Source organism: Loxodonta africana, chromosome 14 (genome assembly GCF_030014295.1).
Source record: "Loxodonta africana isolate mLoxAfr1 chromosome 14, mLoxAfr1.hap2, whole genome shotgun sequence".
In the NCBI taxonomy this organism is placed as follows: domain Eukaryota; kingdom Metazoa; phylum Chordata; class Mammalia; order Proboscidea; family Elephantidae; genus Loxodonta; species Loxodonta africana.
In genome coordinates this window covers 21,261,055-21,284,281 of record NC_087355.1, presented here as the reverse complement: position 1 = coordinate 21,284,281, position 23,227 = coordinate 21,261,055, and the positions used below count along the sequence as shown (strand labels likewise).

The 23,227-nt window shown below is 38.2% G+C and overlaps 1 protein-coding gene across 5 annotated transcripts in view; it reads left to right on the top strand.

The window, feature by feature from the left end:
- The window catches only part of LACTB2 (lactamase beta 2), a 67,143-nt gene that overhangs the window by 30,002 nt on the left and 13,914 nt on the right, over window positions 1-23,227 (top strand). The window contains exons 4-9 of one of the 5 annotated variants that reach the window (XR_002785187.2): window positions 4,247-4,425; window positions 7,237-7,385; window positions 11,933-12,014; window positions 12,687-12,775; window positions 16,422-17,929; window positions 21,256-22,763. Coding sequence is in view for 2 of the 5 variants with exons in the window: in XM_064267806.1 (XP_064123876.1) it covers window positions 4,247-4,425; window positions 7,237-7,385; window positions 11,933-12,014; window positions 12,687-12,730 (454 nt within the window). In the remaining 3 variants the exon portion in view is untranslated. Of the gene's footprint in view, window positions 1-4,246; window positions 4,426-7,236; window positions 7,386-11,932; window positions 12,015-12,686; window positions 12,776-16,421; window positions 22,764-23,227 lie in introns of those variants that run through there. The other 4 variants (XR_010317777.1, XR_010317776.1, XM_064267806.1 and 1 more) reach the window with 4 other exon arrangements.

The window sequence follows — 23,227 nt, the reverse complement described above, 5'->3', positions numbered from 1 at the left end:
TTCCCAAAGCCAACTCTTCAGACAGGGATTAGACTGGACATTGGGATGGAGAGGGATGCTGGTAAGGAGTGAGCTTCTTGGATCAGGTGGACACCTGAGACTATGTTGGCATCTCCTGTCCGGAGGAGAGATGAGAGGGTAGAGGGGTTTGAAGCTGGTGGAATGGACAGGAAAAGAGAGAGTGGAGGGAGGGAGCAGGCTGTCTCATTACGGGCAGAGCAATTGGGAGTATGCAGCAAGGTGTATATAAGTTTTTGTGTGAGAGACTGACTTGATTTGTAAACTTTCCCTTAAAGCACAATAAAAATTAAAAAAAAGAAAAGTCAATCTGACAGCTTTTGTTGACTGTCCAGAATTTTCTAAGAGAGTCATCCTTATAAGGTCTACTCTCTCACCAAAGTGACAGAACTAGATAAATTCTCTACCTGGTGAATGGGAAGGCCACAGCTGCAGTTCCTCTGATCTTTAGCAAAGCACTGCTGATGTCATTTCCTTTTCTCCTGTTGCCTATGTGAAGTGAATTTTAACACCGTTTTATGCAAATTAAAGCATTAGCCATCCAGGTGACTGGAAAATTGGAATTTCTGATCCCCTGATTCAAGAAACCCTGTTTTCTTCAGCCGGGAAGAGTTTGGTGTTCTGCTTGTTATAATGCATTCTGTGTGTGATTGTTCATAAGATTAGTCATCAAATGTGATTTGCAATGAAGTGTATGATTGGAAACCATAAAAGCATAGTAGTTTTTAATGTTAGACGTTGGCCTTTCAATATGATTGCTCATTATACTGCTATCTAATGTTCTTGAACCTTATCTCTATTATGTTTTTAACAGATTTTTTAAAAAGATTTTATTGTTTCAATATTTAATATTAAGGATTTGATTGATTTTTATATCTTTAGCAAAGGAGAAAACCTTCTGAGTTATAGTCATTTCAGTTTTTTAAATATTATTGAAAACATGAATTTTGTCAAACGTCTTCTCAGTGTCTAAGGAGATGATCTTATTAGCTGTCTTTGTAGTTTCCTTAATATGGTGAATTATTTTCAGAGATTTTATAATACTGAAACACCTTTGCATTCTTCAGGAAACTTCATTTGGTCATGATGTTATTTTAAATATGCTTTTAGATAGTTAATATCTTGGGCAAGATTTTCATAACAGTATTTGTAAGTGAAATGGGTAGCAGTTTTCTTTACATGCAACCTTTGTCAGGTTTGAGATTCATGAATTTTCTTTCTTCTTCTATGTTCTGGAATAGTTTAAGTAGTAGTGAGATTATCCAACCTTTAAATGTTTGGTAGAATTACCCCATGAAAATACTGAGTCTTTCATTTCTAGCGGGCTGCCTCTGGGGAGAAAGAAATGGAGCAGAGTAGACAGTAAGAAATCTTGAAGGACTGTTTGATTATTCCTTGTTACATCTTGATTTTTACATTTTAGGTATTGTCTATTAATTTCCCCACTGGAAGAATGGGGATTAGATTTTCTTTTTCTGCTGCATATCGGCACCGTTCTCATCCCCTAAACTCCCATTGTCATCTTTTTGGTTAGATCTTCTTTCAGTGCTTACATTACTATAGCTGTAGACACTATTTAGAGCTGAATATGTAATAAACTATGCTTATTTTCCTTTCCTTTCTCCTGTCTGTATTGGTTCTTCTCCAGGCCCAGTACTGCTCTCATCCCAGAATTCCCTTCATTCTCACCCTGAGATACCTTTTGCCTCTCAACATCGTTGGATCTCTTATTTCCTAAACCTCATATCTTTCTTTCTTTATACGCCGTCTTTTTGGTGGATCCCATCTCCTGAGAAAGGGTACATATTTGAGACCTTACAGATTTAAAAATGTCTTTTTTTTTTTTTTTCCGTTTAACTTAAAGCTTGGCTGAGTTTTTTATTCTAAGTTAAAAGTTATGCAACATTCCATTACCCTCTAGTTTCCAATATTGCAACTGAAAAATATGAAACCCTTCTGATTCTTGAATTTTTCTCATCACATTTCCCCCACCCCCCACCACTCTTTACATTGTGAGGCTTAGTTAGCATCAAGCCTCCAGGTGGTCTCTTTTGGTCTGGTCAGTTCACATTTCATTAGCCTCAGGTGTAGTCTGGCTCTCAGGAACTCAGAACAAAAGGCCACATTGCTTTCTGCACCTCACGCATTAGAAGGTAAAGTTGATTTAAAAAATCTCCCAGAAAATACAACAAAAAAAGCAAGAGTATGGAAAATAGGAGAAAAAAGATAGGAGTCTACGATTTCTAACAAAATTAAGGGAGTTTTAGTAAATAAACAAAACAGATGAGAGAAAATAATCAATGAACAACTTCAGGAAAAATTTCTAGAACTGAAGGATACATGATCCAGATTGAAAAGGCCAATAAAGGACCCAGCAAGATAAACTCCTGCCGTGACGCATCATTGTGAAATTTCAGAACACAATAGGCAAGAAACTTTTTGATAACCGCTACTAAAATAAAACATTTACCATTTTAGTGATTAAGTTTGTGCCAGCTACTCTGTTAAGCCCTTAAAACTTGTCTTTGAACTTCCCAGCAACCCTTTGAAACATATCCACATTTTAAAGAAAAGCAAATATTGACAGAAGTTAAATATATACATCTAGTTAAGTATATATAGCTTACAAACACTAGAAAAAAACAGAAGAACAAAGAAAATGCAGTCAGTATAACCAAAGGTGACAGCAATGGAGTCTAATAACCAGAAAGCTTCAACTTTAATATGTATATGTAGTAACTACCCCGTTAGGAAAACAAAGTGTCACACTAAATCCAAATAACACTATTTTTAAGGATATTCATCTCAGTGTTACTAATGTGAAAAAAAAAAAGTGAGCGCAACTGAAAATAAGTGTCCGGCAATAGGAAACTAAATTATGATTCATTCAGACGATGGAATACATGTAATCATTAAAAATCATCTTTTAGAAAAAAGTTGATGATGTGGGGAAAGTATAATATATTAAGTGAAAATTTTAGATATCAGGGATAAATATCACAATTTTGTTTTTAAAATACAAATATGCGTTAAGAATGGAAAAAATTATATTCTTTACAGTAATAAAAGTGCCCTCTTGGTGGTGGAATGATTGGTGATTTTTATCTCCTTTAAGTACTTTTGTATTCTCCAAACTTTATGCAATCAGTGCTTAATACTTTTAAAATAAGGGGGAACCCAACCCAGTGCCGTCGAGTCGATTCCAACTCATAGCAGCCCTATAGGACAGAGTAGAACTGCCGCATAGAGTTTCCATGGAGCGCCTGGTGGATTCGAACTGCGGACCCTTTGGTTAGCAGCTGTAGCACTTAACCACTATGCCACCAGGGTTTCCTACAAATAAGGGGGAGGGGTGTTAAATTTGCACTTCAAAGGAAGACATTTGATTTAGTTAAAGGGGAGAATTTTCTGATGATAAGTGGTTTCACACGGGGTGGGGGGCTTGTGTCCAGGGACAGCCCCAGCAAGGAAAGACCCTCGCTATGTGTCCTGGCAGATAATCCGAAGAACTGACACATAGCGCTTCCCAGATTCATACGTTTATTCAGGGAAACTTACACAGGCAAGCAGCTGCTTTCTCCAGTGGCGGCTGGCTGGAGTATTTTCTGCAACCACCTGGCAAGGGACCCAAGTTTATGTACCATTCCAGCTGGGACCAAGGCTCATCGTTTTCTGCCACGTCCTTGGGCAGTCAGTGTTCCCAGGGACTTCACGTCCAGGCCCAGGTGTTTTCTTTCTTGTTGCTAAGGCATTCTTTGGCCTTGGCCACTGGCCCAGACATGCCTCTCCCGGCCTCGTACCTTAGCCCGAGTCTATCCCGAATTCATCCCCAGCATGTTTCGGGGAAGAGCAAAGCTGACTCCATTAGGGAGGGGATGCATATAGCTGAATAGCATTACCCTACGGGGGCGGGGGGAAGAGTTTCTTAACTCATTTGGCATCATTTATTTGTATCTTGGGAAACCCTGGTGGCCTAGTGGTTAAGACCTACGGCTGCTGACCGAAAGGTCAGCAGTTTAAATCCGCCAGGCACTTCTTGGAAACCCTAAGAGGCAGTTCTACTCTGTCCAGTAGGGTTGCCAGGAGTCGGAATTGACTCGACGGCAATGTGTTTGGTTTTTGGTTTATTTGTATTTTATCCCAAAATAAGGATAGAGAAGAATTTATTTCTCAAAATTTCTTCTAAGCCTAGGAACTGATAATTGTTACTATTTCTTCTTTCAACCAGAGTTATCTACACGCCTGGCCACACTGATGACCACATGGCTCTTCTTTTAGAAGAGGAAAATGCTCTCTTTTCTGGAGATTGCATCCTAGGGGAAGGAACAACTATATTTGAAGACCTTTATGATTACATGAACTCCCTAAAAGAATTACTGAAAATCAAAGCTAATATTATATATCCAGGTAGGTAATTTTTTCTAGCAAACCATTTGTGTCAAATGATGAGAAAGGTTCATTTTGGCGCATTTGTGTGTGTGTTTTGTTTGTGTTTTATTTCTTTGAAGAGATACACATAAACTGCTTCTTTGAAGTATACTAAATCTTTTCTAGCAATGTAATTAAAGAGAATGCTACTGAGGTCTAAAGTCTTGCTCGACACAGCTATAGAGACGTGAAACAGGTGAAAGCGCAAGAAGCTTTATTTGGTTGGCCAAGCAAAGAAGCACACTGGGACTTTCGTCACCAAGATGGCTCCCCGAACAATGGCTGAAAGAGCTTACTTATTAGGGACAAAAACTGAGGAAGGGTCCTGGCAGGAAGGAGCAAGGTCATTGATTCGTCCGGCCCGAAAAGGCGTTCCGGGGCAGTTCCGTCGTCTGCATTTGCTCAGTCTGAAGTGGGGGGAGGGGGTCTGAAACTGGTTCTTAGGCTCAGACCCTTCGCTTCTGAAAGTCTTCCCCCAATCTTGGGCCACTAAAGTTTGGTTCCATCCGGTGGGAGAAAAGTTCCGGGGTCACCCGGAGGACGGGCTGATGGTTTTGCAAATGTCAGGCAGACCAGATCTGCTTTTCAACTGGTCTGGCAACCCTAGTTTCTTATTTTTCTTACTTCAGAACAGAACCCGGCAGCTTGCCTAAAAAGGAAGACAACTGAAGGGGCAGGTTAGCCTTATCTTGAACCAGCAGCTTGTCTAAAATGGCTGCCCAAAGATTGTTGGTCTCAAGAAAACCAAGAGTTACATAGAAAATTTTTTACAAAGATATAGGGATTTTTTTTTTTTTAATAACTCCACAGCTGTTCTAATCTTGACTATTAAAGGGAATAATCTTACAGTGAAACAAAAAATTTTTAAATAAGCAATTTTCAATTTTGTTCATTTGATTTCCACTTTGCACCACATTTCAACTTTGTCACCTTGAGTAGCATTTGACCTCCAAGGTTTAGTTTCTTCATTCATGCTGTTGAAACATCATCAGTAGCTGTCGTGTCAACTATAAAAAGATAATTTGTTTCCATCTGCCAGATAAAGAAACCTCCTATTAATATTTCAGATATTACTAACAGCTCTTCAATCTGAATCTCCCCTCCATCCTAAAAGCTATGAAGGACAGAAGACCCAACAGGAGAACCTAGACGGAGAAAGGGTTTGGGTTACTTGTCTGCAAGTTGTAATTTTCTCCTAACCAAACAGCCATGGAAGAATCTGTGAATACAATGTCTTCAGTGCTCTCACGTTTTCTCATGAGTTCCTACTGTTAAGGGGACAGGAAACAAACAGTGGAGCTGGGCATTTGGATTAATATTATGACATGAAAGGAGTGGAAGTGGACAGCTGTTTTTAAAGAGAAGAGGGTAGGTGTTCAATGCACTCACGTTCAAGCTAGGCTAATGAGAGCTGCCTACTAAAAGGTCCTTAGAGTGCTTGCTTTAGTGAATCCAGCAGAATGGCTTATTAGCACAGTAGGAGTTTCTCTTAGTCATTTAGTGCTGCTATAACAGAAATACCACAAGTGGAGGGCTTTAACAAATTTATTTCCTCACAGTAAAGTAGGCTAAAAGTGCAAACTCAGGGCATCAGCTCCAGGGGGATGTTTTCTCTCTCTGTCAGCCTTCTCATCAGCTCCCCTGAGTAGGAGCTTCTCTGTGCAGGAACCCCGGGTCCAAGGGACATGCTCTGTTCCCAGTGCTACTTTCTTGGTGGTATGAGGTCCCCCCTCTCTGCTAGCTTCCCTTTCCTTTTATCTCTTGAGAGAGAAAAGGTGCTTCAGGGCACACCCCAGAGAAACTCCCTGTACATTGGATCATAGGTATGACGTGGTAAGGGTGTTACAATCCCACCCTAATCCTCTTTAACATAAAACTAAAATCACAGAGTGGAGGACAGCCACAGAATACTGGGAATTATCGCCTAACCAAGCTGATACACAGTTTTGAGGGGACACAATTCAATCCATAACGGAGTTTATATGTAAATGATACCTGTAAGCTACCATGTAGTAAAGCTTGCCACCTGTGAGGTACTGTGCAGGGGGGTGTGCAGCTACCATCCTGGCAAAAACTCTGTGAAGCAAGCAGCGGTGTCATCATTGCACAGCTGAAGAAACAGGCTCATAGAGATCCAGGAACTTGCGGCCACACAGCCAGTAAGTGATGGTCTGTATTCTAACCAAAGCCATACTCCTTCCATGACAGTAGTCTACATCAGGATGTTTTATTCTCAGATATTTTAAACATTTCTTCTGCAGACTTATGTAATATATTTGCACCATCTTGAAAAGCAAGTATATGTCAGTATAACTTTATCTGGTTTGTCAAAATTTCTGAATTTTATGCCTCCATTTCTTCTGTAAAAAAAGGGATAATAATAGGATCTACTTCAGGGGATCATTGTCAGAATAATATGTATTAAAAAGTAAGAGTGATGCCTGACACGTATAAGCATTGTATAAAGTTAACTATTGTTAAAGTTATTATTTCTATTGCTATTTTTAATTTTTTTGTATTTCTATTGTTAAAGTTTTATTTTTTTAAAGTATATGGTAACATTTTATATAGATTTTATAGGTGTACTTCTCTAATTTTTTTTTACCAGTGTACCTAATTTTGAAATCTCTTATACCTGTATATCTTTCTAAATAATTCATATTCGTTGCATATTTAGTATGCTTGCATTTTCAATACATCATAAAAATTATTTTTAAATAGAGCAAATTAACTTCGATTGTACTTAATATTTTTTATCTCATTCAAGTAATATCTATAATTTTAATTCAGGACATGGCCCAGTAATCCATAATGCCGAAGCTAAAATTCTACAATACATTTCTCACAGAAATCTTCGAGAACAACAAATTCTGACATTATTTCATGAGAACTTTGAAAAATCATTTACAGTCATGGAGATTGTAAAAATGATGTACAAGGTAATTTTTGTCTGTCTTATTTGTATCTAGCCACAATATTATTAGAATAATACATTTAGTAAACTTTAAATATAGTAAACTTACCACATCCCAGAACAAAGTAAATCTGTGTTAATTTTACATAGATGACTACTTCTGTAGATTTGAGACCATTTTCAACTTTCTAGAACATAGGAATTAACAAATAAAAACCGGTCTTGAACAAAAATAGCTATCCCAAGCCAGTCGTTAAACCTTATGTACTTTATTCTGCAGGAGAGATTGTTATCAACAGCCCGATGATTAAGCTTTATAATGATTTATATATTCCTCTAGCCATCTCATATATCTTATAGGGTCGCTGTGAGTCGGAATCAACTCTACAGCAGTGGGGGTTTTTTCTAGCCATCTTGTTTATCTGGTTTCCTAGCCTGCAGCAAGTGAGAAGGGGTGATCTGCTGAAGACAAATATTGGGATAATAGCAGTGAGAAGTAGTAGAGATGTCTAAGGTGGAGAAAATAACGTATCAAAGAACCTGAGCAGCATGGTTTAGTATATAGGGAAAGAATCCCACACCTCAGTGACCTCTGAACACATCACTGTCTATCAGCACTATGAGATAATTGATTAGTGTAATTTAGTCTTTTCAGGAAATGTTCATTAGATGTGTAGGCATTATAGCTTAGAGGTTAAGAATTATGATTTGCCCAGATAACCTTTGAACTTGGATTTGAAGTTATTTCTACAGGTCACCTTTCAGCCAAATAATAAGTTGGCTGATAAAATAAACAAGATCACCCATGAGTAATGTACTCCCTTAAGCCTTAACTGTACGAGACCAAATGGTCAACATTTACCCAGAAGCAAAGATGAGAAGGCAGGGAGAGGCAGGGAAGCTAGATCAGTGGAAACAGAACAAACAGAATGGAAGTAATGAGAATGCTGACACACCGTAAAAATTACAGCCAAGGGCACAGAACAATTTGTATAAAAATTGTTAAATGGAAACCTGGTTTTCTGTGTAAACCTTCACCTAAAACACAATAAAATATTATTAAGAAGAAAAAAAATGTAGGATTTGCAGCAACACTAGCTGGGTTTAGGAATCCCTGGGTGGTGCAGAACAGTTAAGTGCTCGACTACTAACCGAAAGGTTGGCGATTTTAACCCACATAGAGGTGCCTCAGAAGATAGACCTGACAATCTGCTTCTGAAATGTCACAGCCTTTATAAGCCTATGGAGCAATTCTGCTCCGCACAGATGGGGCTGCAATGAGTCAGAATCCACTCAACGACAACTAGCAACAGCAACACTTGGGTTTAAACCTTCACACTCCCGCCTGCTATGTGTCAAGTTATTTAATTTCTGTATGCCTCAGTTTGATTACCTGTAGAATGAGGATGGTAATACTGATCTTTTAAGATTTTTGTAAGGACTAAGAGGCAATTTCTGTTAAGTTCTTAATACAGTGCCAGGCAAATAGTAAATATCCAGTAATATTTATTAGTAGTAGTAATAATAATATTCCCACTACCATCACCAGTGTAGCTACCTGTGCTAGGCTCTAGCAATACAAAAATAAATAAGATAAAGGTCCTTGTCCTCTTGATCTGTCTTCATCTGTCTATTGGAGAGACATGAATAAGCACATAACATATTTACAGAGTTGTACAGCCATCACCACAATCAATTTTAGAACATTTTCATCACCCTGTAAGGAAACCCATACCCTTTAGCAGTCACTCCCCATTTTCCCCCAAACCTCCTGCCCCCCTCAACCCTAGGCAACCACTAAGCTACTTTCTGTCTCTGTGGATTTGCCTATTCTGGATATGTCATATAAATAGAATCATATAATATTCTTTTGTAACTGGCTCCTTTCACTTAGCATAAAGTTTTTGAGGTTCATCCATGTGGCAGCATATATCATTACTTCATTTCCTTTTATGGCCAAATTAATATTTCATTGTTTGGATATATCACGTCTTATTTATCCATTCATCATTTGGTGGACATGTGGGTGGTTATCACTTTTTGGCTATTGTGAGTAAACATTTCATGTACAAGTTTTCATGTGGACTTATGTTTTCATTTCTCTTGGGCATATACCTAGGAGTAGAATTGCTGGGTCATATGGTAACTCTGTGTTTAACTTTTGAGGAACTGCCATACTGTTTTCAACAGCAACTACACTATTTTATAATCCTTTTAGCAGTGTATGAGAATTCCAGTTTCTCAAGTTGTATTAAATTTTAATTAATGTAAATAGACATGTGGCTAATGATTACTGTGTTGGGCAATGCAATTTTAGAGAGTTATAGAGCTTCTCTAGCAACTTAGCGTGTATCAGACTAACAATGCATGAGTTATGTACCCTAAGAGCAACACATTATTTCTTGAGAATGGTTTAGATAACTAAGGAGAATCTATGATCAAATATTTAAGAGAATAGTTAATTGCTGTTCTAATGACTATTGATTCACTTCTTCCATACGTCCTTACTACTACAGGGTAATTCCGGGAGAATTGGCCTTCAGTTTTAATAAATCAACTTCTCAGTACCCGAGCACAATTTTAAATGGAATAAATTACTGTGTTTGAAAGTCTCCTGCCGCTTATTTAGTTAGGAAAAGTGACTGTATTGATCATAATATACATAAAAGACTTGATAAATAAACTTCAGTATTTTTTATAGTACCTTTAGTTACATGTTTAATTTTTGTGAGATCAATTCCTCATACGTTTTCTTGTATGAACTTTTACTTTGTTAAATACTACTTGAAAAAGTTTAAAGTTGAAAATTTTATTGATATGTTAACCTAAATATTTATTATATATGACATTCGGAGGTATTTTGTTTCGAACCTGCCTGAGTTTAAATGCTAGCTCTACCACTTTCTAGCTGTGTAACCTTGGAATTGTGACCTCTCAGTGTCAATTTTTTCATCTGTTCAAGAGAGATAATAGTCTATCTCACAGCATTGTTACGAGGATCAGTTAATACATGAAAACCTCTCAGAAAAGTGTCTGGTGCATATTAAGTACTATAAAAATTTACCGTTATTTTCTTTTTTTTATAACTCCTCAATTCAGCTTTCAAAATATAATTTATAAATTATTCAACCATGGAATCTATTAAAATCTGAATTTCAGGAAAGTATATCATCAAGGGAAGAAAAACATTGTCTTCGAAATAAAGTGTATTTAGTAACATTCCCTTATTTTTAATGAGATTCATTTTACTTTAGATTAATAACCACAGTAATAAATCATTTGAAACTGAAGTTTACAAGGATAAGCACAATGGCTTACATAACAAACAGTTTGTAATCATCTGAGATGGGAAATATTACACGCGTTGGTGCTAAACTGGTTTAAATGCCAGGGACATCATGAAATATTATATAAAACAATGAGGCATAAAAGGAGATCAAGCAGAGTTTGGTCTCTCCTCTCTTGAAAAAAAGACACTTTAATATTTAAACTTTAGTTTGACTTTGAACACAAAGCAAAAAGAGATAGCTGAAGGAGGAGAATCCCAGCACAGATAGCAAGGGAGTGGTGCCAAGAATAGGTGGAGGGATTAGCCTTGGAAAGGAAGAATTTTTTTCTTATGAAGCTTTAAGAAAAGAAATCTTTGGAGAGAAGAGGCCATGGGGTAGGGGCAGGGTACTTAAGGACAAGATAAAGGTTTGGAATAACTGCTAATAAGAAATGGAAATATGACCAGATGTCACAAAAGGCTCAGCAAAGATTGTAAAGTAAGGGGAGAATAGCTAGCTGTTCACCAACTTCCTTTTAAAACATTGAACATACTCGAACAGACTTCTGTTAAAAATTTATTTCCAAGTCAGTTCTTTGAACAAGTACGTGACACACACAGTGCCACTGCCCTAACGTCCAGCATGGACTACAAAGGGACCCTTCCCCAAGAGTGTGATTTCATTTGCCATCATTGTGAATTTTCTCCTCCCCTTTCCCTATCCCAACCTGACTATGTCTGAGACCAATAATCCTTTTTTTCCATAAATATAATCCTTATTTAAAGAAAAAAGGAATCATTTGCTTTGTCATTCAGATAACATTTGTCAAATATTACATTATTGTGTTAGCCAAAGCAAACACAGAAGTCATGAGTCATGAAATTGAAATATGTATTCTTTTATAAAGGTGTGCAAAAATATTGTAATGTAACCTAATAAATAGGCCACAGGGCCAACTGCCTATAGCATCAAAAATATCTAAGAATAATTTTTGCATTCATTTATTTATAAACTATTAGTGATTTCCTACTTTGTGCCTTTATACTAAGTTGTGGGTATTCAGTAGTGGACAAAGCATATACTGCATATATGTATACATTTGGAGCTTATGGTCTATTTTATCTATAGGAGTATAGTGACGTAAAGCAAGATCTATACAAGGTAAGATCATTTGGGTTATTTCTGTATAAAAATGTATTTAAGTTAAGCTTTTGTTGCATCTTGTTTTTCTTTAAAGGTCTCAAAAGGATCAACTTCTTTTTTAAAAAAGAAATTTTTTCTTTCACCTTCATTTTTCTTTTAGGATACTCCTGAGCATTTGCATAACATGGCTAGAAATAATGTCTTGCTTCATTTGAAAAAATTGGAAAAAGAAGGAAAAATATGTAAGTATACTTCCAAATTTTAATTCTGTTATTGTCATCATCTAAAATATTTTTCTTTTTAGGAAAAATAATCCCAATCAGTGTTCTCCCCTGAATGTCACTTTAAGTAGGAGAGACAGACACTAGGAAGAATTATTAGCACAAGGCCAATTGACCACAAATTGGAACCAAAAGCTCCTATAGGAATTAGAACCCCGTGAAGGGGCTCCAACCCTCACCAGCCAGGATGACAGTCAAATGCAGGTAGCCAGAAGGTAGCTTCTCTTACCTCAGACCACAAGACCATGAAGAATTTTACATGTAGAAGATTTGGGAACGACCAGAGTTTTTAAGCAGTCGTATATTTTTTATTTAAAGGCAGTAAACTCAAAAATAGTAAAGCAGTAATGGTGTAATTGTTTAGTAGTATTAGATTAATTTGTCAAATTAATAATCTTTGTAGATGTTTAATCCTTAAAATCAAGGGGTTAAAAGCATGAATTCTGTGTAGAAGCCTTACCAGTGTCTTTACATGTACAAATAGTAAAAAAAAAAAAAAAAAAAAATCAACTTTATCTTGAACAACAAGATTATTTTAGAAATGAACACTTTTTCTAGCCATAAGATAACTTAAAATCCAGTGTATTTACTTACTTGCATTAAATTTTTACTCTGATTTTTTTGTTTCCACAGTTAGCACCACAGATCCTGACAGGAAATGGAGAGCTCAGCTTTAGTTTCAGATTAATGAAGTACTTGTTTTGGGTTTTTTTAAGAAAATGGTAGGTTTTCTTAGCTTTAATTTTTTTTAGAGAGAATGATATTTGTTCTTAAATATGGATTGCTTACGGAGAATATGGAGTGTAGATCATAACCCTAGATACTCTCTAAAATAATGTCATATTTATTCCAAATATGTAAATTATGTTATACATCTCTAATAGAGAATATTTATATAACCTTGGTCTTAAAAGATTTTACAAAAAATTCAGAATCCAAAACTTTTATCAACTTTCAATAGATTAACTGAAATGGTTACTTTAAAAATAATAAATTTGTATAATTTAAACTGCATATTATTCTTGGAGATTCGTTATCTTTTACCAGTGGTCAGTAATATTTTCTCTGGGTGCTTCAGATAACAGTGTAGATTTTTTTGTAACCCTTCCTTTTCCTTGACATTTGTATCTATAGACGTCAGCTTTGTTTTCATGTTTCTACTAATTATGATTATGCATTAGTTCAATAACTCTGTATAATATAGTATAATGATATCCCGCAAGTGATCCATACAAATCAATATTCAGTAATTGAAAAATATTAAATTCCCAATAAAAGGCATTATGATGATCAATTGTTTCTGTAATCTATCAGTACACCAACTTATTTCCCAAGTTTAGATTTTAGTATATAATTGTAAAAGCATTTTTAATATAAGTAATATTCTTTAATAGTGGTTAGGTTCTTAGGGTAGCCCATCAATGCTTATTTAATCCATAAGGTTGTCAAACTGTAATACTAAAATGAGCTCAGAATCATGAGAGCACGTTTCCCTAAAGGTAAGACTTAAAATTTTTAAAAGCTTTCATATCCCCACCTCTTTCTGCCCTTTTTCCCCAAGATCCTTAGCAATTTCATACCATTTTAAACTCTTATCCCCATGCCCTGGAGACCTGCTGTTTTCCCTAAATGGTTCTGTATTATAAAATAACTGTAAATATCCCCCCAACACCACCACCAAGAAGAAGAAAAAAATAAGCCCATTCCTTCAGTATAGTATATATCAGCAAAATTTAAACAAGAAATCTCATTATATAAATGCTTCTCTTCCATTTATATGTGAAGAATGAAAACACCATTCAGTTAGTCAAATCAAAAAGCAAGGAGTTATTTTTTATATACCTGGCTCATCTCATATGCAGTTCTTCATCAAGTGTTTCCTGCCCATTCCACGTCCAGAATTTATCATTATTTCCAACTCCAGGAGTACTCCTTAGTCCAGGCCGTCACCTTTTCTTGCCTGGGCTACTACAGTAACCTTTAACTCTAGTCTGCCTGCTCCATCTCGTGGAGGGAGTTAGGGGATAGGGATGAGAAGGGCATTCTGAGCTGAGGAAATCTCATGCACAAAGCCGTGGAGTCATTGTCTTTTTAAAATACCATGGCATACTTCAGATACTGCAGGCTGCAAGAGGATTTATTAGAAGATGGGTGATAATGGAAGGCTATTGAAAGAGTCTAGGCAAGTGAGAGCTTTAACAAAAGCAAATGGCATTAAAGGTATGTGTGTGTTAGGGCTGTGACCAGTACTGGGGAGACAAAGGGAGACAAAACAGCATCTCGAAAGAAGCTCATATCCTAGTTGTGGAGACACACAAGTACAGTATGGAGTACCACTAAGTTTGTTTGGAGTAAAGGAAGAACATCTAACCTAGTTGAGATCTAGAAAGCTGCTAAGAAGAGCCTGAGCAGAGTCTTAAAAGCTAAGTAGTAGCCAGGAGAAGTTAGGGGTATTCATTTGGGAGATGGGAGGGATGGTTTTTTTGGAGCAAATAGTGTATGCATGTAAACAGAGGTATGGTAGAGTATCACATGGTAAGGAAACTGCAAGAAATGTTATATGACTACAGTATATGGTGTTAGTGAGTTGAGGTCGTAGGGAGAATCTCACAGAACACAGAAATTTCACAGGAACAAATGTGTAGTTATTCAGCCATGCTTCACACAGGCTAGAGTATCTATAATTCAGAAATTGGACAGCAGATCACGTTCCAAGGCAGTTCTAATGTTATGTTGTTGCCTCCTCAACAGCAAGAGTTTGTCCCCCACCATTATGGTGCTTTCATCCCTCTTTGTTTCCGGCACTCCATTCAGTTACTTTACCCTCTATTAACTACCCAGTGGTTTTGATTACTCATAGCTTCTGCTTACTCATTTTCTGTCTGCTCAAGAGTTTCTACAGCCTCGTCATCCATCTCTGCCTTCTCTGTGTATCTTCAGCTTCTGTTATGCAACCAACTGAGTAGCTTTTTTTGTGTCTCAGATTCAGAACTCCTCACAGAAGAGGGTCTGATTGGTATAATTAACTGTCATTTCCGTCTGAGAGCGCTTTCCTGCCATATTGTCTTGTATGTTACTGACCAGCCTTTATGGTAAGTGCCCTGGACCAACCATCAAGGACCAGAGGGATCACAGGGAATTTTATCAGAAGAGGACTCCATTCAGCTGAGGCACTGGCCAGGATAAGCACCCTGAGATTTGGCCTTTTCAGTACAGTGGGCGGGAGTTGGGTATGGGAGAAGAAGTCTCAAAGATAGTAAGTGGAAGGAGTAACAGATAAGAGGAATAGGACTTAGAGACCTATTAGATCTTGAGGAATAGGGATCAGATAGAAAGAGAGACATCTAGGAGAGCTATAGATTTCTGGCTTGGGCAGCTGATTAGAGTAGATGTTGACTTGATAACAAGGATAAGGGAATACAAGAAATGGGACAGGTAGATAGGGAAGGGAAGAAAAATATATCGTACTATACGTATGAATTTGAGGTACCAGGATACATCCAGGGGGAGGAGCTATGTAGTAGGCACTTAAATACATGGGACTGGAGCAGAATAGATAGGATATATTTTGTTATAGGTGACAGAAACTAGCTTAAGCAAAAGGGGAAATTACTTGGTGCATACAACTAATCTGAAAAAGATGAGGGTGGATCTGGACTTGTGAACAAGTACAGGGATTTGTATCCTGTCAGTACAACCCCCAACCTCTCATCTCTGTTTCTTTCTGAGGGTCAGAAACCCCCATAAAAGATTGGCTTCTTCACATGGCAAAGGGCATGGCTTTGGGCATCTCTAGGCACATATCCTAACCACTCCATAACCAGCAGGATAAGCTGGTTCTTCCAGCTCCAGTTTGAAAAATCTTAGAGGAAGGGTTCTGAGTAGTTTGCATTGGCTCATTACACAATCCTTAGACCAGCCTTGTAGCCAGGGAAACATGAGGGACTGTATTTGGCCCATATTTGGTCGCCTGCCTGCGTACACCTATGGCTGGAGTGGGCGAGGTCTGTCCTCAAAAGAGGAGCATCACAGGAAGATTCTGGAACAATATTGTTTCCTTACTGAATAGCTTTCCCCTCCCCGCTTCTTTCAATGTCTGTAAAATGTATGATAAACGAATTAGAGTTCTCTGTGGTAACTTAGAATGTTTGGGCCAACTCTGCGACCTTAACCTTTTCTGTGTATTTCTGTAAAAAAAATTTTTTTTTGTATTTTTAAGTTATTTGGTAGTATTTATGTATATCCTGATTATCACTTTAAGAAAAAGTCAGTGAACTTAGCTAGTAACAGGGAAATTGAGAAAAGATCTAAGTGCAGTTATTTTTTTAATTCTGCCAGTACTATCAATCAGTGTTTCTTCCCTTGCAGATTTCTCTGTGCTTACCAGAGCAACAGATCCCAGTTGTGGACATGGTATCACTTAGAAGGGAACATGAATCAATATGACACTCGCTTTTTCAATATAACAATGGGTCCTTAAAAAATCCAAGGAGGAAATTATTTACATCCTAGAGTTACATCCAACGAGATTTGTACCCAACAAGATGGATTTATACAGTGGCTACAACAATGGACTAAAACATAAAACAACTGTGAGGATGGCACAGGACCGGGCAATATTTCCTTTTGTTGTAAATAGGTTCTTTATATGAGCCGGAACCAGTTCGACAGCACCTAACAATAACAACAGAGATTTATAACCAACCCAACTATCAATCATGTGAATGTAAGGACTCAAAAAGTGTACCTCTCTTAGGGAATTGCTTGATGCTATGCACCAGAAAAAGAGAGGAAAACAAAATCAAAATAGTAAATTTAAAACCAAAATGTAAAAAGAAATTCTAGAACAGAAATGTGCCCAAAGCCGCCTCCATATTAGACCAGAAGGAAGGAAGAACTTTAGAGGGCAAAATGGAATGGATATGTTATCTGATAAATTTGAGCATTGGGAGGAAAAAAACTGTTGGTAGTCATAAAACAACTTTAGTTAAGCAATTCAATTAAAAATCAGTTCAAAGAAAACTATGCTGATGAAAAAAATGAAGCAATTGCTTATTACAAAAAACAAAAGTTGTGCAAGGAAGGAAATGAAATACTATCAGCCTCTACAGTTTTACATAGGCAATAATGTAAATACTGGCTAAAAATTGTGTTTTAAATATAATAGGGATAATAAGTGAAAGGAAATGGAAAGTTAGGAATGCTAAGTCATCACTTAGATAACAGTCAAGAAAGACTAAAATTGATAAGTCATGAAACAGAAGTATAAGCATTTTATTGGTTAATACCTGTGACGGTTAATGTTATATGTCAACTTGGCTAGGCCATGATTCCCAGCGTTGTATAATTGTCCTCCATTTTGTGGTATTGTGTAATTATGTGTTGTAAATCCTACATCTTTATATGTTAATAAGGCAGGATTGGTGTGGGGTATATCTTGAGTCACACACTTACTAAAAAGGGCATGACTCAAGTCACAGCCTTATTCAAGTCACACCCTTACTCAGGCCTTGAGGGTGTGGTCTATATCCAGTATATATGAATGCTCTGGCAAAGCCTTCTCCCACACTGTGGATCCTGCATCTGGCTTGTCGTCATATGACCTCCAGTTCTTAGGAGTTGAGCCAGCAGCCTGCTGTTTGACCTGCCAATTCTGGGATTCGCCAGCTTCTAGAGTCCTGTGAGCCGCGGCCTGTCCCCTGACCTGATTTGTCAGCTTCCACAGCCCCGTGGGCCAGCTGCCTGTCATCTGACCTGCCAGTATGCATTCATCAGCCCCTGTAGCCACGTGAGTCAGGAGAAGCCTCCAGTCTAATGTCTGACCCATGGATTTGGGACATGCCAGCCTTTACAACCATGTGAGCCATTTCCTTAAGGTAAATCTCTTTGTGTGTGTGTGTGTATATATATACTTACCAAAAAAAAAAAAAATCTATTGCCATCGAGTCGATTCTAACTCATAGCAACCCTGTAGGATGGACCAGGACTGCCTCCTAGAGTTTCCAAGGAACGCCTGGTTGATTCCAACTACCAATCTTTTGGTTAGCCATAGCACTTAACCACTATGCCACCAGGTTTCCATATATACGTGTGTGTGTGTGTGTGTGTATACATATGTATACACATGTATACACACACTTCACTGATTATGCTTCTCTAGAGAACCCAGCCTACGATAATACCAGAAAAAAGTAACTTCTGGAGTTGAAAGTATTTGCCTTTTGGAAATGGGAGAAAGAGAAGATGGAGAATGGGGAAATGTTTTTCCTGTTCATACTGTTTGATTTTTTTAATTAGATACATTTATTACTTTATTAGTTTAAATTAGACACACTGATATAATTTTTTTTTTTTAATTTAATGTCAAAATACTGATACTATGCAATGGGTAGAAGCTAGCTCTTTAGTCCATTGGAGCAAATGCTTTTGTTCTAGAATTTTCCCCTATAAAGATTACCAGGAATTGGGAACAATGAGAGTACATGTTTATTTAATATTCACTTATACCTAAAGATAAGATTCCTTAAGTTACATATTCTGAAGTGTAAATTTTATGCTCTAAGAGGAAATCTTGCACCTGTACCAAGTACCTAGACTGAAGGACCTAGAAAATTAAAGTGGAGTCAAAGACTTCTATGTCCTTTAACGTTTAACTGAAGTATAAAAATCATCCGAAGAGAATTAGATCCAAGGTTATCTGAACAGCAATGAGTGCTATTTATAGCTCTCTGATAGATTCCAGCTTTGTTTTCTAGTTGTAGTAGAGAATTAAAGAAATATCTATGATAGCTCAAGTTTCTCTTATTGAGACCTGAACTGAATTTAGGATTGCGGTGCAATTCATAACTTTTTTGTGTGGCCTTTCAAGCCATGGTCTTGTAACTCCCACCCAGGTGATTGTGTGATAGGGTAATTGTGGCCTACCAAGGGGATTGGTCAGTTTTGCCTTAAAAGAGCCAATTCCAGAGCAGAGAGGAGGAGCCCACTACCACCAAGGAAGGAGAGGCTAGCAAGAGAGACCCAGCAGCAGGAGACAGTGTGGTGGGCTTCCAGGCCCATGGAGGGAGAAAGCTGAGTGTCTTTGAGCAGAGACTGAGGGCCAGGGAGAGGTGTGCCTGTGAGCACAACTGGAGAGAGGCTGTCCTGATAGAACTGTATTCTGAGTATTCTTGAGTCTGAATTGTAACTGTTACTTCTCTAATAAACCCCATAATTGTTAATGTTGTCTGTGAGTTCTGTGTGGCTCTTGCAGTGAACTCTCAAACCTGGTAGAGAGTGCTAGGGGAGGGACAGTTGGTGTCAGAATTGATAGAGATGGCAGAGAAAGGAGGCGTGCCTGACCTCCACCGCATAGGAATCATCCTTCGGCTGTTGATCATGGTTCTCCTTTCCCCTTGTGGGGGAACACCTCTTCCAAGCTGCTTTTTCAGGGATTCAATAAGTAGCCAATGTCAACAGAAAAGGACTATGCTTCCTGTGAAAACCCCTTGGGGGCAGTGTTTGATCTCCTTCAACCCCACAAGGGGGAAAGAGAACCAAAGAATCAAGATCATCAGCTCAAGGCTGACTCCCTTAAGGAAGAGGCCAGACAAGCCTCCTCTCTCCACCACCTTTACTAATCCTGACACCAACCGTTCCTCGCACAGCACTCTCTGCTTCTCTGCTGGGTTTGATAATACATTGCACTGACCACACAGAACTCAAGGACCATACTCAAATGATTACAGAGTTTATTATAAGGGAAGTAACAGTGACAATTCAGGCTCAGGAACACTCAGGATACAGTTCTTTCATCAGGACAGCCTCTTCCTGGCCCTGGGCCTCTCTCCAAAGGCACTCAGCTTTCTCTGGCCGTGGGCTAGGCCCCGAAGCCCACCACACCGTCCTCTGCTGCTGAGTCTCTCCTGCCACCATTTCTCACTGTCTTCAGGGTTACAGCTTTCTCTTTTTCTCTCTCTCCTGGATCTAGGAGCTTCTTGGTGCAGAGATCCTGGGTCCAAAGGACACACTCTCTACTCTTGACTGTTCTTCCTTGTTGGTGGTTTGGATCATCCTCTCTGCTCTGGAATTGGCTGTGTTTCAAGGCAAAACTGACTAGTCTCCTTGGTGGGCCACAATTACCCTACCACACACTTTTGCCCAGTCACATTGGTGGGAATTACAAGACCATGGCTAGAAAGGCCACACACAAAGTAATTAATCGCACCGCATCTCTATCTCTCAGTTTCCAGCTAGCACCACCTTTTCTCTATGGTTAGTCAAGGTACTCACTACAGAATCTGGAGGAAAAGTAACACTTTTATGGCAGATTCCCTTTCTTAGATTTACCAGTGTTTTTAAGAAGTTCGAGATGGTGTCTTAGTTATCTAGTGCTGCTATAACAGAAATACCACAAGTGAATGGCTTTAACAAACAGAAATATATTCTCTCACAGTTTAGGGGGCTAGAAGTCCAAATTCAGGGTGCCAGCTCCCAGGGAAGGCTTTTTCTGTCTGTTGCCTCTGGCAGAAAGGTCCTTGTCATCAGTCTTCCCCTGGGTCATAGAGCTTCTCAGCATAGGGACCCCGGGTCCAAAGGATGTGCCGCACTCCTGGCTCTTCTTTCTTGGTGGTAGAAGGTCTCCCTGTCTCTTTGCTCGCTTCCCTCTTTTATATCTCAAAAGAGACTGACTCAAGATACAACTTAATCTTGTAGATTGAGTCCTGCCTCATTAACATAACTGCCTCTAATCCTGCCTCATTAACCTCATAGAGGTAGAATTTACAACGCATGGGAAAAATCACATCATCATGAAATGGTGGGCAGTCACACAATATTGGGAATCATGGCCTAGGCAAGTTTACACACATTTTGGGGGGGACACAATTCAATCCATAACAGATGGCTAATGACCAAGAAGAGGCATGCTTTGAAAAAATATATTTTTTTTCTTGATATATTTGAAAATGAAGACCAATCTGGAAAAATGTTTTGCTGTAAATTACAGATTTTCAAATATGAGTTAGGTTCCAGCAACTCAGGATATGTGTGTTTGATCTTATTTTGTGCATGATTGTATCATTTCCATGATCTCCTTGTTACTTAAATGTTTTGAGTAAAGTGCATCTCTGCCAAAAGACTGGTCTTAGGTTAGTTTTTCTCATATGTATTTTCCCATGATTCTTTAAGTTTCTAATCCATTGAGTATCTTTCTTTCTTTTAGGGTCAGACTGTCATCTCTAGTGGCATGTGAAGAACCTGTGCTTTTAGTATTTTACCAAGGGTTGAAGAAAAACTTTCACAAGAAGCTTTGTACCACAGCAGTCTTTCCAGCCTAGGTCATGGAAGTAGATTAATCATACTTCTTCCTTCCACTGTTGGAGCCCTGGTAGCACAGTGGTTAAGAGATCAGGCTGCTAACCAAAAGGTCAGCGGTTTGAATCCACCAGTCGCTCCTTGGAAACCCTGTAGAGCAGTTCTGCTCTGTCCTATAGGGTCATTATAAGTCAGAACTGACTCAGTAGCAGAGGGTTTTTTGGTCTGTTTCCATCTGCTGCAGTTTTCAGAAATGGCAAAAGTGTCTATAACAAATTATGTATTTCAAGATTCAATATCTCAACCTGAAACTCTAAGGAATATTATTAACCATTCACTCTTTTGGTGTGAAAATGTGGTCCTGGACCACTTGGCTCGCTACCACCTGAGAGGCTTGTTGCTGTTAGCTGCTGTGGAGTCCGGTCCAACTCATTGCAGCCCCATGTGTGCAGAGTAGGACTGCTGCATAGAGTTTTCCAGGCTGTGACGCTTCTGAAGCAGATCATCTGGCCTGTCTTCCGAGGTAACTCAAGCTGCCCAACCTTTCAGCTCGTAGTCAGGCAGTTAACTGTTTGCACCACCCAGGGATTACAAATGCAAATATCTGGGTCCTACCCAGATTTACTGAATCAATTTCTGAAGAGGGCCAAGGAATATTTTTTCAGTCAACCCAATTGATTCCCTACATCAGCAGAATTACAGTATTTTTTACCTTTTCTTTTTTAAATTTTATTATGGTATATATATATATATATATAATTTTACATTTTAACCATTTTTGAGTATGCAGTTCAGTGGCATTAGTTATATTCACACTGCTGTGCAACCATCACCACTATTTCCCAAATTTATTCATCACTCCAGAGACTGTAACCATTGACAGAATTATAATTTAATGTGATTCTGTTGGTTTTTTATCTTATCAAGGTCAGCATGAGACACAGACATATAAAATATCTACCTTTTTTTTAATGTTATTGAGGACACTATTATTCAATGGACTTCAGCATCCATGGAACAAAATTTCTTTCAGATTTCAGAACTAGAAAATAAGATTTTCTCTCTTGGGAACTGGTATGGTTCTTTTTATTAGGATAGTGCTTCTCAAATATAGCTAGTTATCAAAATCATATGGAAAACTATAAAAATATATAGCTTCTCAGGTCCGAAGCAAGACTCTTTCGTGAGAATCTCCAGGTGAGGAAGGGTCCTTGTGAGAGTGATAATTAACCATGTTTCAGAAATTCTACATTGGACTCTAGTTGTTTTAAATTGAAATATGTCCCCCAAAAATCTGTGTCAACTTGTTTAGGCAGTTATCTTAGTTATCTAGTGCTGCTATAACAGAAATACCACCAGTGGATGACAGTAGCTAATTCACCATACTCATTTTTTGCTTTGGCTTCTGTCTTGGTTATTTAGTGCTGCTGTAACAGAAATACCACAAGTGGATAGCTTCAACAAACAGTTTATTCTCTCACAGTCTAATAGGCTAGAAATCCAAATTCAGGACATCAGCTCCAGGGGAAGCCTTTCTTTCTTATCAGCTCTGGAGCAAGGTCCTTGTTATCAATCTTCCCCAGGTATATGAGCTTCTCTGCATAGGAACCCCAGGTCCAAAGGATGCGCTCCGCTCCCAGCTTAGCTTTCTTGGTGGTATGAGGTCCCCATGTCTCTTTGCTCGCTTCTCTTTTGGGATATAAAACTCTAAACATGTAGACTCAGTCCTGCCTCATTAACATAACTACCACTGTTTGCATCTTATTTACATTCGTAGAGATAGGATTTATAACACATACAAAAATCACATCAGATGACAAAATGGTGGTCAATCACCCAATGCTGGGAATCATGACCCAGCCAAGGTGTCAGATATTTTG